At 39.7% G+C, this 16,877-nt stretch overlaps 1 protein-coding gene across 7 annotated transcripts in view; it reads left to right on the forward strand.

The window, feature by feature from the left end:
• The first annotated feature begins 1,687 nt into the window (after positions 1–1,687).
• The window catches only part of SUSD1 (sushi domain containing 1), a 48,434-nt gene continuing 33,244 nt past the window's right edge, over positions 1,688–16,877 (forward strand). For 2 of the 7 annotated variants that reach the window (XM_062624273.1, XM_062624275.1), the window contains exons 1-7: positions 1,691–2,060; positions 3,737–3,868; positions 5,025–5,180; positions 5,815–5,967; positions 7,263–7,439; positions 9,533–9,712; positions 11,720–11,899. In XM_062624273.1, coding sequence (XP_062480257.1) covers positions 1,982–2,060; positions 3,737–3,868; positions 5,025–5,180; positions 5,815–5,967; positions 7,263–7,439; positions 9,533–9,712; positions 11,720–11,899 — 1,057 coding nt within the window. In that variant the 5' untranslated portion in view covers positions 1,691–1,981. Of the gene's footprint in view, positions 2,061–3,736; positions 3,869–5,024; positions 5,181–5,814; positions 5,968–7,262; positions 7,440–9,532; positions 9,713–11,719; positions 11,900–16,877 lie in introns of all 7 variants that reach the window. The other 5 variants (XM_062624280.1, XM_062624274.1, XM_062624276.1 and 2 more) reach the window with 5 other exon arrangements.

Genomic DNA, 16,877 nt, shown 5'->3' on the forward strand with positions numbered 1-16,877 from the left:
CCTATATTGTCATAAAAGAAAAAGATGACCTCTCAACATCTTTCAACACTTCATATGACTGTGCTTTAAATTTAGATATGCAATTAACATATATGTAATTTGAAGGAGCCATTCTGAGTAGTTTAATTATGCAGTTCTGAAGAATGTCTTTAAGAAGCAACTAATCAGCTGTTGAATACATACTAGACTGGAACAAAGCAAGGAGTTCCACTCTGGGCCTTGTATTTTCTTCAGCTGATACACTTCCTTGTTACTTTCTTTAAAGAACGTTTATAGTATATTTTTTAACTTACTCTCTTTATAATATAATGAGGCTTGCTGCCAAAATTATTTTCCTGTTTGCTGTGTGAGGTGTTCATAATTACAAGCAGTTGCTCCCACTACTTTTTTATGAAAGGAACAGCAGAAATTGCAGCTGTTAGTGGCTCTGCAACTTGGTGGGCTGCTATGAGAGAGAAAAAAACCTTCTAAACCACTTTTAATATGTGGTGCAGAATAATTCCTCTCTGAGTCGTTCCTTATTGTGGTAAACTACTTGCCACCACTGAGAATGCATGCCTCCAATTTCAGTGATTTAAGATAGAAATATGCAGTACTGACGTCTATAGACTGTTGTTCCAAAAATAAGGTCAGTCGCAATGTAACTGGCCTCTGCTGAAGATGCAGGTCACTTTGTGGCCTGATTGAGGTGAATAAGGATAGCAGAAGCTGGTTTAAAATGTAGGCAGAACAATAATTAAAAAACACTGGCACAGGGAAACTTACATAAATCAATAAGACTGGTAGTTTTATGAAACTGTGTTTTGCTTCCAGTAAAATCAGACACAGATTGTTCAGTTTTTGTCATCGTAACTCCACAGATGCAGCGTAAGATGAGGTTATGTCACTTAAATGCAGTGCTGGTGGAGGAACTGACTGCGTTAACATTGAAAGGCATTAATGTAAAGCCAACATAGCACATGAGCAAAGCCTTGTTGGGAAGCTCTTTAGAGTGTATCAAGTATGCCCCAATCTACCTTTGTGTTAGGCTTCCCCCATTCATCTCTTTGGCAGTCCCCTACTGGAGCTGTGATAACTGGTCAACTGCATTTGCAGATAAATACAAGTTTACACAGCTCTCTAAAACTGCGGCTCACAGACCTGAATGAAGACGGTTAGCTTCAGGAGGATGACCTTTCTTCTAGAAAACTCTTCAGGCAGTGTCACTGGTACTCATTAAAAACCAAGTTTCTGTGGTGAAGGCCTACAAGGAGAAAGTGTTACTTCATTTCAGGTACAACGGCTGGTGGTTTACAAGGTTTTCATCCATTTGTAGCATGGGGAGCGTGCAGATGGTACCAGCAGCACTGTGCAGTAGTGTAGCAGAATGCTGGCCCTTCCAGATGGTAGGCACAAGGACCTGCTGATGGCCACCTTTCCTCCACACCACGGCCCGGGAGGTGCTGCACAGTCCCATATGCTGCCGGGAGAGGAGGAGCCCACCGCGGCCAGGCCCGTAGCAGCACAGCTGCCACATACGAAGAGGGCTAACCTCCCAGATGCCTTACCTCCCAGATGCCTTACCCCCCAGATGCCTTTCGCCCTAGATGCCTTTCCCCCTTTCCCAGGAATCATAAATAGCCCTTCCCTCTGCTTCTTCCCCCTCCCGGGGTGAGGGCCCGCTGCTGCACACACCAACAGCCCTTATCAGCTCTGCCACTCGCCTGGCCGGGGAGAGGCGGTGTCCTGGGGAAGGAAAGGGGTTGTGCCAGGGCTCTGCGGGCAAGGGCTCTTCGGCCGCGGTAGGAAAGGGGCCTCACCGAGGGGAAAGCCGGGGGGGGGCGAGGGCTCGGAGACAGTGTTGATAAGGGGTGCCCCCGCCCCACCGGGAGGCAGCGCGACGCCCTCCCCTAGGGCTCCCGTCCCACCCTCCACCCGCGAGGAGGATGCGGAGGCGCCGCGGCCGTGCAGCATCGTGGGGCGTGAAGCCGGCGGCGGGGACATGAGCCCGGGGTCCGGTTGGGCCCTGGGGCCGCTCCTGCTGCTGCTGGCACTGCTGCAGTGCGCAGCGCGGCGGAAGGGTAAGTGCCGCCCCGACCCGGCTCCGCTTGCTCTGGGCTGCGGCGGGACCTCGGGCCGTGAGGGCGGTGTCCTGCGGTCGAGGCGCGAAGGAAACGGAGGCCATGGGCTAGGGGAGTTGCGGCGAAGGGGAGGTGGGCAGACCGGGCGGCAGCGGCACCGGGGCGGCGGCGGGGGGTATGCCTCATGCGCCCGCAGGCGAGAGGGCTGGGCTGGACCCGTTAGGTGGCTTTGGTGCCGGGGTGGAAAATGGCGTGTTTCTGAGGAGAAGTGAGTCGCCAAGTTTGATACGTAGCGGGGGGGTTGGCTGAGGGGGTGGAGAGGGGAGCCCCCGTGTTTTATCTTCTAGAGCAGCAATCTGAGGAGGACACTCACATGGCTTATCGGAAGATTGAGGCATCGTGAGAAGATTGTTCCGTTGGCTGTTTTTAAATTTAGTTTTATGATTACGTGGAATGCTGTGGCGTGCTGACGGGTTGTATTGTCTGTGCTTACTAGGTGCACACACACAAGTATATAAAACCATGGAGAGTTAGGAGGGGGAATCTGTGATGCTTCCCACGAGCCTAACGCACTCAGAAATGTGCTGTGAGGAGAGCCGGGACCCTGCATGCAGAGGGGCAGTGTTACCACACTGATAAATTTTGCCTGTAAAAGAAGCTGGCTAGAGTGTTCATGGGCCTTCTCCTTCCAGTTATGGTTATGTGTTTAAACACCATGTGAAGACAGGCAAAAATTGGTCATATGCACAGGGAGATTTGTATTCTATCAAAACCTCACCATCTTTATTAATCTGAGCTTAGAAGAGTAAAAGAATTCTGTATTGTTGTGCCCAGCATCATGAGACAACATCAGCTTGTGTACTGTTAGTTATTTCTTAAAAATATACAAAGGGTGTAAGCATATGCATCTTTTGTCTACATTCAAGCTGTCTGTTCTGAGGTTTATCATTTGGAAAGCTAGTGCATGTGTGAAGATAACAAAAAGAGCTTTCAGAAAATGGAGGGAAATGCAAACAGTACACTGAAAGTTTGAATACAAATTAGGCAGTAAGTTCACATTTTGTTCTAGTTTCGTGTATATTTATAGCTGTATCAAATTGCGGTAAATTAGGTTGTGTGTCATATGCTGTAAACTGCTTCTAACATAAATTAATTTCTAAAACGATGTTTCTATGTAAGTAATTTTCCTCCTGGCAGCATTCTCAACATTGGTTTTACGAATAGCATTTTTACCATATACATGTTGATGATACAGGTTACAAATAGATTGATAAATAGCCCAAATGTCTATGTGTAAATAATAGAAACAAAATAATAGAATAAATGAAGAAACAGAAATAAAAAATGGGAAATAAAATTAATATGGAGAAAAGATTTGATTATATTGGATAGAACTATTTATTAAATGTCTCACAGGCTTTAGTGACAAGCTGGTTTGCTTATTGTAAAAGGATAGATGAAAAAAAATGTTCAGTGTAGTTATTTTGTTTACTCCTTTATTTTTTTTGTCTTTGAATACTATGGCTGTGGTTTTCCTGCAAGTTTGAAAAAGAGATAGGATTTTATTCTATGTGGTTTAACCTGGGTTGTGTCTCCAGTTTAAATGCTGTTTCAGTTACCAGTTAGTCTGTTAAAAAAACAATTTAAAAAGTAATTTTGTCTTTTTGTTCTTAAAGCAGTTGTAAAGAGATCAGTTCCAGATGTCTGTGCAACTTGCCACGTTCATGCTACATGTCATCAAATTGAAGGAAAAAGTGTCTGCATCTGTAACTATGGATTTGTAGGCAATGGAAGAACCCATTGTCAAGGTAGGCTGCCATTTTTTAAAATGGCAAGAAACCATGTACATTCCTAAAATGTTTTTTTCTCAAGTAATATTACTGAATTGTTCAAAGTGTAGTAAAAGCTTTATCATTTCCTGGCAGAATTTGTGTGGATGCTTTTGACTTTTTTACTTTTTTTCCATCAGCTAACCATGAGCTGTACTGGATACAAATGCTTAACTGTTTTATTCAGTTTCTGCTATATAGTGAAGGATTTTAATTAATTTTGTCTTGATAAATGTAGGGTTGTATCAATTACTTTTAAAATATGTATTGGAATGGTTTATTATTTTTTATCCTAGCTTCAGGAAAAAAAAAAATCAGTATGGTGGCCTTCAGTTTATTATTCTTTTCAACCTATGCATCATTGAGCTGAAAGCTAGACAATAAAACTTACAATTAAAATTGTAAGCACATCTTTTGCTCATTTTTCCAGTTATCTCAGATTACTGGCTAACTGAAAATTAATCAGTTGAATGTCTGTTCTTAATAACAGTGTGCATATATGCACATTTCTTAAGGGCGGATGTCTTGTTACATGGAAAGTGGTGTTTAGCGTTTTTTTATTACTGTAGCTGATGGTGTCCTTTTAATACTATCTTGTACGTGAGAAATCAATATGTGAATTAAAGGGTGATGTCAAACATTGTGTCTGAGTGTATGTAATAGTTTACCCCTTTAAGGGAAAGGTCCTCCACCTCTGATCTCTTCCACGAGCAGTGACACCCTCTTGGGCCCTGCACAGAGTTCATTTATGTCATTATTGTGGAAGATGACAAGCTGCATATTTTGCCATGTTAATTCTCTGCCAGTTGAGTGAGTTGGTAAGATCAGCACAAGCTCCATCAGGTGCTGCAGACAGTGCATTATGTAAGGAAAAGCAGAAACAAAGGACACGGCTTTCTGGTTTCAACAGCTCTTAGATCAGCTTAAGCTGTGTCATGAAACTTTCTTCACATCTGTTCCACTTAGGGACAGCAGCCTCTGTTGGTTCAAATGGTCTAGCTTACTAGCAGTGTTTACATCACAGATAACTTGGAAAAATGGTAAGGGGAAGTCTGTTTACCCAAGAATGAGTGAGGAGGGGAGGATACCTTACTTTTCTTAATCTCTGTCTGATGTGTTTTAAATGTGCTGACAGATAAAGATGAATGCCAGATTGGAGCCAGCAAGATCTGTGGAAATCATACACTGTGTCATAATACACACGGAAGCTTTTACTGTGTTTGCCTTGATGGATATCGAGCCTCCAACAACAACAAGACATTTATCCCTAATGATGGCACAAACTGTACAGGTAGACATCACAGAGTCTTGAGCACCAGGAATCCAAAACTATTACAACACAGATCTTTTTTCCTGTCACTTTGGAATTTACTTTTTAAAACTCTATCACAGCACTTTCTGTTCTGCCAACACTTACTTGACAATTAGGTTCTAGCAGCTGTGAACCAGTTCTATTTTGCATTCTTTTCTGTGTTACAAATCATTGCTTTGCAGTCACATTCAAGCAAGAATGTTTCCAAAAGAAACTAGGTTAAAGAAAATAAGATGATACTTATCTTTCCCCCAGAATGCCATATTTGTGTTTAGAGCAGAATATTAGCCAGTTCTGTGTTACAGTAATGAACTGTTGTAACTGATTAAGATATTTGCAGATACGGGATTTTTCTGGGATTGTTGTAGCAGGACATTGGAAAATATTTGTCACGTCAAACAGGAAAAAAAAAATTGAAAGATAGCTAGCTACAAAATTGAGAGTCTTCTCCTTCCAGATGCTGGAATGCTAGGTAATAATACGCCATCAGAAGCTACATAGAACCCTTCACAGATTACTGTATTTGTTTAAACTTGGGTCCTACATTAATTAATTAAAAAAAAAACAAAACAAAACATGTATGCAGTGCATATATTTTTCTCCGATTTTTTAGATGTAGATGAATGTGAGGAGTCTGGGCTGTGTGGTCACAATGCAAAATGTGTGAATACTGAAGGAAGCTACAAGTGTTACTGCAATGATGGTTATAAATTAGAAAATGGAGAGCGTTCTTTTCATCCAGATGGGAATACAGTTTCATGCAGAGGTGAGAGTCTCTGGATGCTGTTTTTACTAGCAGATAAAATCAGATCTTCTGTGATATAGTAATACCTGCTCTGACCTGTGCTTTTAAGTCTGCAGAGCAGAAGCCCTCTGTGGGTTTTGCTTGCTGTATGATTTTCTTTCTTCCTGGGTTCAGTTTGTTCTAATGATGTCTGAATGGTAGAGTTGACAGCAGATATGATTTCTACAGGCTCTCAGAAGTTGATCAGATCTGCAGGGTCAAGGAGGCTTAATAATGCCATGAAGGTGATGTAGTTAGTTTCTGAATAGTAAGGAAGTATGGTATAATCCACTGGTTTATAAAACCACACTGCATTATAATCCACTGGTTTATAAAACCACACTGCATGAAGGGAAAGCGAAGAGAGGATACAGTAACAATAACATAGCAGTTTCACTATTTGTTATGTATTCTGCCAACTGCATAAATAAGCCTTTCTGTTTATCTTGCCATAACAACAACAAAAAAATTATTTTGAAACTTCCTCCTTTCCTCTCTAGTGTAGGTTTTCATAGATGCAAAGTGCTAGCAGTGAAAGCTGTAGCTGTCACAGTATTTAATGAAGCTGGGCATCCCAGGCTCACATGCTTCTGTTGTATCCAGCTCTCATTTCTGAATTATTGTAAGAACCATCAGTAAAGCTCACTGTCTGTAGCTTGTCCAGTTTTTCCAACTGGACTGTTCCACTTCATTTTGGCAAAGGTGCTGACAGCCCTGCTTATCTCACCAACTTCCCCCTCCACATGCTGTGGTAAAGAAGTGCTGACTGTGTTGCTTGCGGAATTGGACAAGGAAGCCCTGTCACAGACATGAATGTAGCTTTTTTTTATGCAGGTTGGTTCAGTGAAGTGGATCAATTCAGGGGCAGACTGTTTAATTTCAGCCTGTGTGCAGTGCTTCGCTTTTCCCAGGCACAGGGAAATGAAACTCCACATTGGGGCCTTAAATTTTCATCTGGTGTTGAAGGATTATTTATCCATTGCTGTAGTGAGAGTAGCACACACAGAGCACTATCTCACTGTAGTGTCTCCTCTTTGGTGTTGCGAATGACACCAGCTGTATGTTAGTAAAGGTGTAGCTGAATACACGGATCACTGTGTTTCTCCAGCTGTGGCCAGTAAAAGTTTTCTGCTCTAATCTTGTACCTCTTTGGCAACCTCTCAGATTCATCTGATGGGGCATATTTTATGACGTGACCATCCAATTCAGCTCATTTTAAAATGGTCATGTGTTGTGATTTTCATACTGTGTGATCTTCTAACACAGTCTCTTTGCAGAAATTGGATGTGGTTCCCCTCCTAAAATGAAGCATGGCTACGTTGTGGGGAACTACAGCTTGCTACCAGGAAGTGCGGTTCATTATGAATGTAAAGAAGGGTTTTACAGCAACGAGGGGAAGTTCTCATATTGCACTGCAAATGAAACTTGGGAACCTGCCACTTTAAGCTGTAAAGGTGAAAAGAGTCTTAAGTCGTTCTTAAATTCTTCATTAAGCTGGTTTATGCATGGGGAAGTGTGTTCGTGAAAGATAGTAGACTGTTTCCTTGGTCCAAAGGATAATTATTTCTCAAGATATCGCTATTTGCAAAAAACAAGAAAAAGAAAGAAAGAAAAGGGCAGGTTATAAAACGGTGTTACCTCTTCCTATTAGTGAGTGACATTTTTGTTACTGGTCCTTCCACTTTTACAGACACTGCAGTGTATCCTTCGACCTGTGAACCAAGGCGTAGAAAACAAGTTGACTTCTGTTCTGTAGCCTTTTCTTTCAGGGAACAAGACAGTGAGTTAGAAGGCATTAGTGACCTCTCATGAAATGATCAATTTTTATGACAGCTTATGAAGTTTTTCCAGAAGGTTGGCTGTAGATACAAAAGAGAGGCGTCATACCACCTTTCATCCCTGGGTAGCCTTCATGATTTTAAGAGCATTTGTGCATGAGCAATTGGTTTTACATCTCTGAAGTGTTAAGATTCCTGAGAGTGTCTTTAAAACTTCCACTTGCTTTGGTGTTCTAACTGCCCATTTTGTTGAAATATTTGCTCCTTACATGTGCAGAATTTTATGTTCCTGTGAGGAGTTACTAACTCTGTATATTAGTTAAATGACACTTGGAAGTGCTAGCTAATGGAAGTTACACAGTGTATAACAGTTCTATAGGGCAGAATGTCATCCTGAAAATCATCACGTAGTGGGGAGAGTTCCTTCTTCCTTTCCTCAAGATACAAAAGCCCTCTTGGTTTCTCATTCTTTCATGTTTCTTTTGTTTGTGTGTTTTCTTTGAGAGAGGATAGAAATGTAATGTTTTAATGTGTGTCTGTGGGAAGTGACAAGCTTATTTCTCATTTGTGTTGCAAGCTCTTTTCCTGGATTTCAGTTAGGACTTCTCTTTTCGTAAAACTAGCAAGTCTGAATATTTATTTATTTATTTATTTATTTTAAAATATTAGTAAAGGCACCTTTAAATAATTCTTTAAATTCCGAGAATGTCCCTGGTAAGTCTTTATCACTTATTTTTCTCCTGGCCAAGTGTAACGTCATCCTTTTTATGAAAATCAGTAAGTGTGTCTTTTGTCTTCTTTCGTATGGTAATTTAGGACTTTATTTATGTAGTCATGATGAAACTGGCCATTGAAGGTAGGTCAGACTTGGTAAAATGTGTGACCTAACATCAGGGTACTGTAAATGGAGCAGATCCTCTTTTTTTGTTTAAATACAAGTGTATGGCTATACTCTGTCTTTGAAGGTTATAGCTTTCTTTGAGTATTAATAAAGGAATTGTTTTGAGATGGTAAGTCAGATAGCTTAATGGGAAGGTGTGATGTGTGTGAAGAGGTGTAGTTAACATGACACAGTCCTCACATTCAAGTTTGACATGAAAGCGTTTTAGATGGTGGCTTACCTTAGAAAATGGACAGCATATCAAACAAGCTGCTTTTTTGTGCTACTTGACTTCTTTGTTTTAGGCACTTGTAAATGACAGCTCTGCATGTTTGTGGGTAGAGCAACTATTACAACACATTTTGAACAGATGTAGACTTTTGGTTTAACAGGAAGCTTTTATGTTGTATGTTGTAAACTTGTGTGGTTTTGCATTTCTCCAGTCCTTGTGCACTTTTAAAAATTTTGTCATCCTAAAGGCAGTTTCTGCTCATCTGCCTCCCTCTGACTGTTGTTCGCTGCAAATGGTATAGAACCAGCTTGCCATCTGTAATCAGGTTTGTAAAAGCAGGAGAATCCTAACTTCTTGTTCTTAAAAAAGACGTTTTCAGTATACTAGCAGCTAAGCTGAGGAGAGAGTCACAGATTTAGCATGCCATTCTGAGACAAAAGCAGAAGGAAGTTATTTTATATGGAAGCAGCTCTGGAGTAGCTAGGAGTAGCTACAGCACTCTTGGTCACAGTGGGGATGTCACAGAGGGCATCTGGGGAGTGTTAAATTAACACAGAACAGGGTTAGTTGGTAACAATGAAAGAAATACGGGAGTGCAGCTGTCACTGCTTCTGCTGCTTGAATTAAGTTTATCTTCCTCTTTCTTCCTCTTTCTAGGTGTGGACTGTGGGATTCCACCCTCTGTTTTAAATGCACATCCAGCATCTGTAAGTGGGACTACATATGGAAGTGAAGTTACTTACAATTGTGTTCATGGTTACTTTATGGCAAGTGGCAATCAGACTGCAGTCTGCAATGCCAAAGGACAGTGGGATGGTATTGATCTGGTGTGCAAAGGTAAATCAAATCTGCCTTCAGATTTACTTAGCATAGATACTGTTTCAGACACCAAAATAAATAGCAGTTGTCAGTTAGAGACATCCTCTTTGGACAAGTCAGAAGACTGCTTCTGGCATGTTCAGTCACAAAACAGAAGCCACATATTAAACAGTATGTTTGTTGTTTTTTTTTTTTTTAACCTGTGTTGCTAATGAGGTTGCAATAAATTGTTAAAAGTTACCACTCTAGGGACTAAATCCCAGTGCATGTCAGACATCAGGATTAACATGAGATGAAAATCTATCCTAAATTGCTGCCATTTTTTTTAGCTCAGTATCTACTCTGTGGTTGAAGCCACTACATGGAAATTGAACCACTATTAGCAGTCATCATCCCTAAAAAATTCCATATTCAGACAGTTTCCAGTTGCAACCTGTGATTGCTCAAGCAAGCTATTGTTACTTGACATGAGTCCTAAATCCTTTATGTTACTATGATCTAGAAGAATGTAGCCCAACAAGTTTCTTGATGAGAAGAAGCTCAAAGGTACATTTAAAAGTGAGTTATTTTGCCCAACAATATTTCCACTGTATTTTTACTCTGATCTGATACTTTAACTAATGTGACCTCAGGATCGTTAGTCTTTAGTCAGTTTTTATATTGACACAACTTCACTTTTCCCTTCGCTGGGTGCTTAATATCTTTTCAACTTGATCCAGCAGGGTCAAGTCTTCCATTTATTGCAATCAAATGTAGTGACTTTTTTTGAATGTGCAATGTGTATGTTACAACCGCTCTCTACTTTTAGAATCTTCTCTAATATTCTTATTCTGGGTCACCAGTCCAAATGGAAGGTTCACTATGTTACACAGAAACACATTTCTGCTTTCCAGTCTAATTAGAGGGTGGCTTTGGGCAGATAGCTGGAATTAAGCAGCAGTAATCTTTTTATCTCATCACATACTGTCCTTCTAGAATTTAAGCATGCTCTTTGCGTGTGCATTTATTATTCTAAAGCTTCTTCTGATGTTTTATAATAGATACATATGTTCATACATTGGTGTATGAAAAGGGAGGTAGTCATGACGGTGGATGTATTACCTGTTGCAAAACATATGTTTACTTTTAAAGGTTGTACATGTCACAATTATAAAATTTGTTTATGTCTTTTTTTCCTCTTTTTTGAGTTAAATTTCAGAATTGCTTACGATTATTTATTAAACATTTTTAAATGCACAGCATATAAGCTATAATGAAGGTAAGATTTTAATTCTTACATTGTTTACTTCTTATAAGTTAAGTGATGCAGAATCTTTTATTGGGGTGCCATGTTCTCTGTGGATTTGGGAATTTGAACCCTAAACAATATTTGTCCATTTGCTTGTTCTTCACTCTTTATTCTTTTTTGTTTCCTCATTTTATTATGAAGGCCTTGGAAACAGCTGAGCAAATTTATTGATTTATAAGTGCATTATCCCAGCTTTCTAGTTACCTCTAAAGTGGTCTGACTAACCCCCCAAATATGCCCCCATAGGTGTTCTTTCTCATGTCTGTAGCAGCTTCTCCTGTTTTCCAATGCTTGAATTAAATCCACTGGCAAAGGATCAGTGGATTCTGTTCTTGATGCTGTTCTTCCATGTTACTACTTGTGTCATTTTTCAGATTTGTTGTTACTCATGGTAGGCAAAATAAAGGAATAAATAGCATGTGGGGGCTAAAAGAATGTTATGGGATGATAGATGTATTAGTAAAAATTTTCTTAGAGATCTTTGTTCTCCATTTCTAAACAGGTCACTGTTCTATTTTATGGCTCATCTTGAAGGATGAATGCCCCACCCTACTGGAAATTCTGCACTTACAAAATTCAGGGTTCTAAAGGGCTGGCCTGGCTTCTAGAAGTCACAAGAAGTGAAAACGAGTGAAGCGTTACTTGTTGGGACAATTCATCTCTCTTCCTTAAACACTTTGATATGCCATACTTGTTTTAATTTTCTGGTTTTGTTACCCTCTTTTATTCTGTTCCAGAAATAGACTGTGGCAAACCTTTGCTGATTCCACATACAGAAATGACGTGGGACAACTCTACCACCCTAAGGAGCAGAGTGTACTATCAGTGTAAAGAAGGATATTATTCTAATGGAGGCAGGAATTTTTCAGAATGCACAATAGATCAGTCGTGGGAGAATATTACATTCGTATGCAAAGGTACATATTATGTAGGAGGCTGGTGTGGGGTATGCTCTTTATATATTTTCACATTCCTGTTCTGAAGGTAGGAACAGGAGGAAGGATGAAGGCAAGAAATCCCTGCCTAGTTTACCATGTAGGGCATGTGGTGGTACTTTTGTATGGAAAGGTCACAGAAGAGAATGTTAACTGTGCAACATTTTCTAGTAGATGCCACAGATCTTTCTCTAGTTGTCTCCTTTTTATTTCAAATTGAAAGGGGCTAATGGAATTGGAGTTAGACTGCTGCACTGAGAATCTTGAACTTTAAAAGCCAGGGGAACTATATGAGCAGAAGACATTTAATAATATTTTGTTGTGGGTCTAATACTGTGAAGTGCACTGTGATGAAAGTAGGGGCAATGGAATTCAAAACTCCTTTCTTCCCCCCCCCCCCCTTCTCTCATAATGTCCTAAGTAAAATTTGCTCAAGGATGCCTTTCCAGCATCCAGTTGTCTGAATTTCAGCCCAGAAGGATTTTCTTAGAAAAGAATGAGTTCTGAGAAGGGAGATCTGTAATGAAGGTGGTGTCATACTGTGGGCTTGGAAACAGGATATACTAACATTTTAATAACAGCAAAAAAATAGCAGATGTTTTGGACTATGTCTGTTGGGCTCCTTAGTGTTCTTCCCTATCCTTAGAAAGAGATGTCACAGGTCATAGATCACTGTCCATCTCTTGTTCTTAAGTAGCAGTGTTGTCTTTTGCAGATGGCAGTGTTTATGTAGCTTTGTTATAGCCACATGCTTTTCAAAAGGACTGGAAGTGTGTCTTTGACTGCTACAACTTCACAGACAAAGCCTTTACACAAAGATTTGCTGCTTGATACCTCTCTTGCCTCACTTGATGTCTTCAGCATTCACTGCGAATATAACACATGACATCAAATAAAATGGGCATGCAGAAAAGAAGTTCTCTCACTTTTGACAGAGCCCTAATAAAAACGTTACTGCTGTTGTTAGAGGGCAGAATTCGTATTTCATTTAGACAATTTGCATAGCTGTACTTTATGAATTGGCTTTGAAGCCAGCATTGTGTAGAGTGGCTAAGTTGGTCAGGTGTGTCAGTCTTTGTAATGCTGAGAGTTTGGTCTTGAGCACTCTGAAGCTTAGAAGGGCTTCTAAGCAGAGGACTTCTGCAGACTGCATTCACAGGATTTCAGCGAGACCTTTGCCAGAGGCAAAAATGTATACACCAGCTCTAGCTGTTGGATCAAAGGCCCAAAAGAGTTATGGGCAAAGAGAATGGGAAAAAAAACCTTTAAAGAACAGCCTAACTAGTCCAGGCTCCTATTTAAAAAAAACCAAAACACAAACCACGAAATATTATGAATAGGAAATTAGCAGCAAGGTCTTCAACTTTTTAATTTCTACATTTTTTACACTTACTAGAGGAAAAAAATGACTTTCAAATGAAACGACATTTCTGTTTCAGTAATGATGTGTTTCAGATGTATGTAATCTTAAGGGTGTGTGTAATTAATCAGTAATTCCTATTAAAATAAAAGAAAATCATGTACCATTCCAAAATAACTTAGGATAGAGCTGGAAAACTGTTTGTCTTCCTACTGCCTGAGAAATCTCATTAGAAGCAAAGAAGTTGAGAAATTCCCCTGAGCATGTTCTCTTTGACAAATAATCACTTCTTTGTTTCTTAAGCAGGGATTGCTATGGAATGCCCTTTATTTGTGTTGTCTGTTGCATTGTCTGTTGGGGTATATAGCATGTGTGTATATGTATGCAAGTACATTTAGTAGTATCTGGTTTATATGTTTCAAAATTGCTTAACAAAATTAATTTTACTGAGAGATGCTGACTGGATTAGTGAAGTCTGGCAATAGTCAGCTGAATAGCAATCTTCCTTTCCCAGCCCTTGATCTGTATACATAAGCTTAAGACACTAAAGTGCAGAGAACATACCAACAATTAAATGCCTGCTGTGCAGTACGCTCAACATGTGAGTCTGGGCATTCTCTATAGCTTGTCTTGGAAGAACTTCTGTTTCTCCTGTGGAGCAGGAATGTATGGTTTATTTTATTTTCATTTTCAGAAATGGTGTGATATTATTTCAGGCACTTACTGTGTTGACCTCTGGTGAGTTTTCATGGTAAACCTTAGAAGTTTTTTACAGAGTGGAAAAATTATCATCTTATAGGAATAACGTTTCAGTTTGCTTCAAAGGAGGGCTCTGACTATAAAGCACTGTAGCATGAAATGGTGGAGTGCAAGGTAGTCTGACACAGTAAGATAGTTTTTCCCATTGTGCATTTCAGAGGAGAAAATGTTAACTTGAGCTTTTTTGTTAGTAATACTTACCTTACCAAGTGAGATTGTTCTGGATGTGATGTCTCGAAATGAGACATCAGGTAACCCAAGACTTAGAGTTGCTTTTCATAGAAAAGAAAAGTATGAAGTCTTCCCACTCATGTTTTACTTTTTGAGTGAATTCTGGCCATAAGATTGATCAATCAATCAGTCTGTCTGTCTGTCTGTCTGTCTATGTATCTATTTATTATGGCTGTAAGAAGGCCAGAAAAAAGGTGATCTGTGCCTTGGCTGTCTGATGCTTGTTCCCAACAAGCTGAAGTGAAGTATATGTATACTGTGTATGTGCATGCATGTAAACACACACCCACACATCTATACAGTTCTTGAGAACTTGTATCTTGGGCATCCAGAGAAAGTTAAGATGAATTATGGTGAATAAGGTGCTTATGAGGTTGCCTTGCTCTTAATACCAGGTACTTTTTCCAATCTTCTTCAGTTACAAAGGTGTCAGTTCCTGCACAAAGGGAACAGTGTGTCTGATGCTTTTTCTATGTTAATTGGACAATTGTTAGGGATTTTGTAGGGAAACATTCTCTTCACCTACTACAGCTCTCTTCATCCTGTTCGCAGAGTCCTCCCTTCTACGATTCATCAAGCTTTTTTGAATTTCCCAGTCCCAAGTCCTAGAGATATTCTTGTCAGGAAGAGCATTTTCACTGCATCTTAAACCATGACATCTATCCTTTCTGTAACAATTGGCTGTAATCCAGCTATAAGCACACAGGCTGGGTTGGCTGCTGCTCATTATTCTGATCCTAGAAGACTCTTTCTCTAGAAAACTCCTCTACATCTCTTGTCTTTGGAGGTTGCTAGTATTCTGTTTGTTCACCTTATTTTTATCCAAGGAGAAGAAAATACAAGTCTGGATTAAAGAACAACTTTCAGTATTTAAATAAGTCTTCAGTACCACAATTCACTGTTATTAGAAATGCATTCATTAAAGTGGTTTTGGTGTGTTAAGTGAAACACTGTCCTTGCAAAAGAAGCAACTATTGCACATGGGTGGAAAAAGTCCATGGGTATGTAAAACAGCTGGAGGGAGGGAGTTAATCTGGCCTGCATAGAAAAGTAATGCACATTATTAGTAAAACATTCCAAAACTCAAGTGGGAGGAAGCAGCTGTTGTAGAGAACAGGGGAAATTGACCTTTGTTTCCCTTTGATGCTGAGTATGACAGCATGGCAATCTTACTGATAGGTTCTAAGAGCCTTCCAAAGTCATGTTAGGCAGTAAGGGCGGTAAGCACTTGAAAACATTGCAGAAGAGGAAAATAATACTGTGAAAATAATTTAAAAGAGGCCTTGAAAAAATCAAAAGTGAAATCTGAATCCAGTCTGGAATAAATGGAGCATATTCATCCATTAGGTGTAATTTAACTGTAGACCTACAGCAAAGGCGATTTCCATGCAGCTGAGAGGGTCTCATTGCTTTCTTTTCAATACACAGTTGTTTTCCCTTTGCTTTCACTTTCCCTTCTTCTGCAGTGCTTTATCCCTATTCCCAATGGCAGATTTCCTCTCTAGCTGGAATTCTGTGGGATGTCAGTTTTTACTCTCTTGTACAATCATTACCTGTACAGTAAGAGATGATACAGAAAGGCAGCTGGAATGTTTCGGGGGGGGGCAGTATCAGTAATTTCCTCACAACAATGAATGAGTAACTGTCACTGTCCTAATTTCTATTCCCAGCTGTAGTGTGAGTAATTCATGTCAACAGTTATGAGTTTAATGGAAAAGCTGTCACTTGCATCTGTTGGCACTGATTCAAAACCCATGGTCCTGTAGGAATAAGAACCCCGCCAAACAATTAGGATAATTATAGTCATCAGTGAAAAGAATCTTGTAAAGTTCTTGGAAAGGCCTAATTTGATACGTTAAATCCAGACATCGGGTAATCTAGTAATTTCTTTAATTGCCTGGAAAAACAGGTGTATTCTGTGTTATGGGAGGTGCTGCTTCTTAAAGTGATGAAACCAGTGACAGTTAAAACAAATAAAAAATTATAGCTTTTTGCAGGGCTTATTTAGGCTTTTGTTTATTTGTTTTGTTTGAAACCAGTTTAATAATTACCAAGTTTGTGATGACAAATAGTAATCTTGGGATTCTCCTTCAATTTGGGAGTAGATCATATGCATCTCTAATCCCATCATATCTAATCCTGGCTAGTCTGACACCCTTGATTGGTACATCTTTCCTTTGTAAGTGTGCTCACAATTGCATCTCTTGTGTTTTTTGTCAGTCTGGTTCAGTGCATGAATTACTCTGCTCCTGGTTGTCTCCTGGTAACATTTTTTGACCAAAGGAAGTAATAAATCGTTAGCTATCTGTCTGCTCCGTCCTGAATGACTGTCTGCTTGCAGCTTTGCTGTTTCTTTGTGGATTTCTTCTGTGTAAAGTTTGGGGCTGAAGGTGAAAACCTGCTGAAATTTTACAATCCTAGTTAAAATGGAAGCAAGTATGTTACTCAAAATGTGAAAAAAAAATCATAAAAACTTACCATGCTGCCTTAAAAGGTATGAATACTGAAGATACGTGTTTGTAAAATAAACTCCATGTGTGTTTGCAAAAGCTCCTGTGCAAGAGGAATTTGCCTGTGTGCTATGGAACAGGTGCCTTGAAACAATCTGGA

This window comes from Pezoporus occidentalis, unplaced genomic scaffold, assembly GCF_034315485.1.
Source record: "Pezoporus occidentalis ecotype Australia unplaced genomic scaffold, CSIRO_AGI_Poc_V1 ctg264, whole genome shotgun sequence".
NCBI classification, from domain to species: Eukaryota; Metazoa; Chordata; class Aves; order Psittaciformes; family Psittacidae; genus Pezoporus; species Pezoporus occidentalis.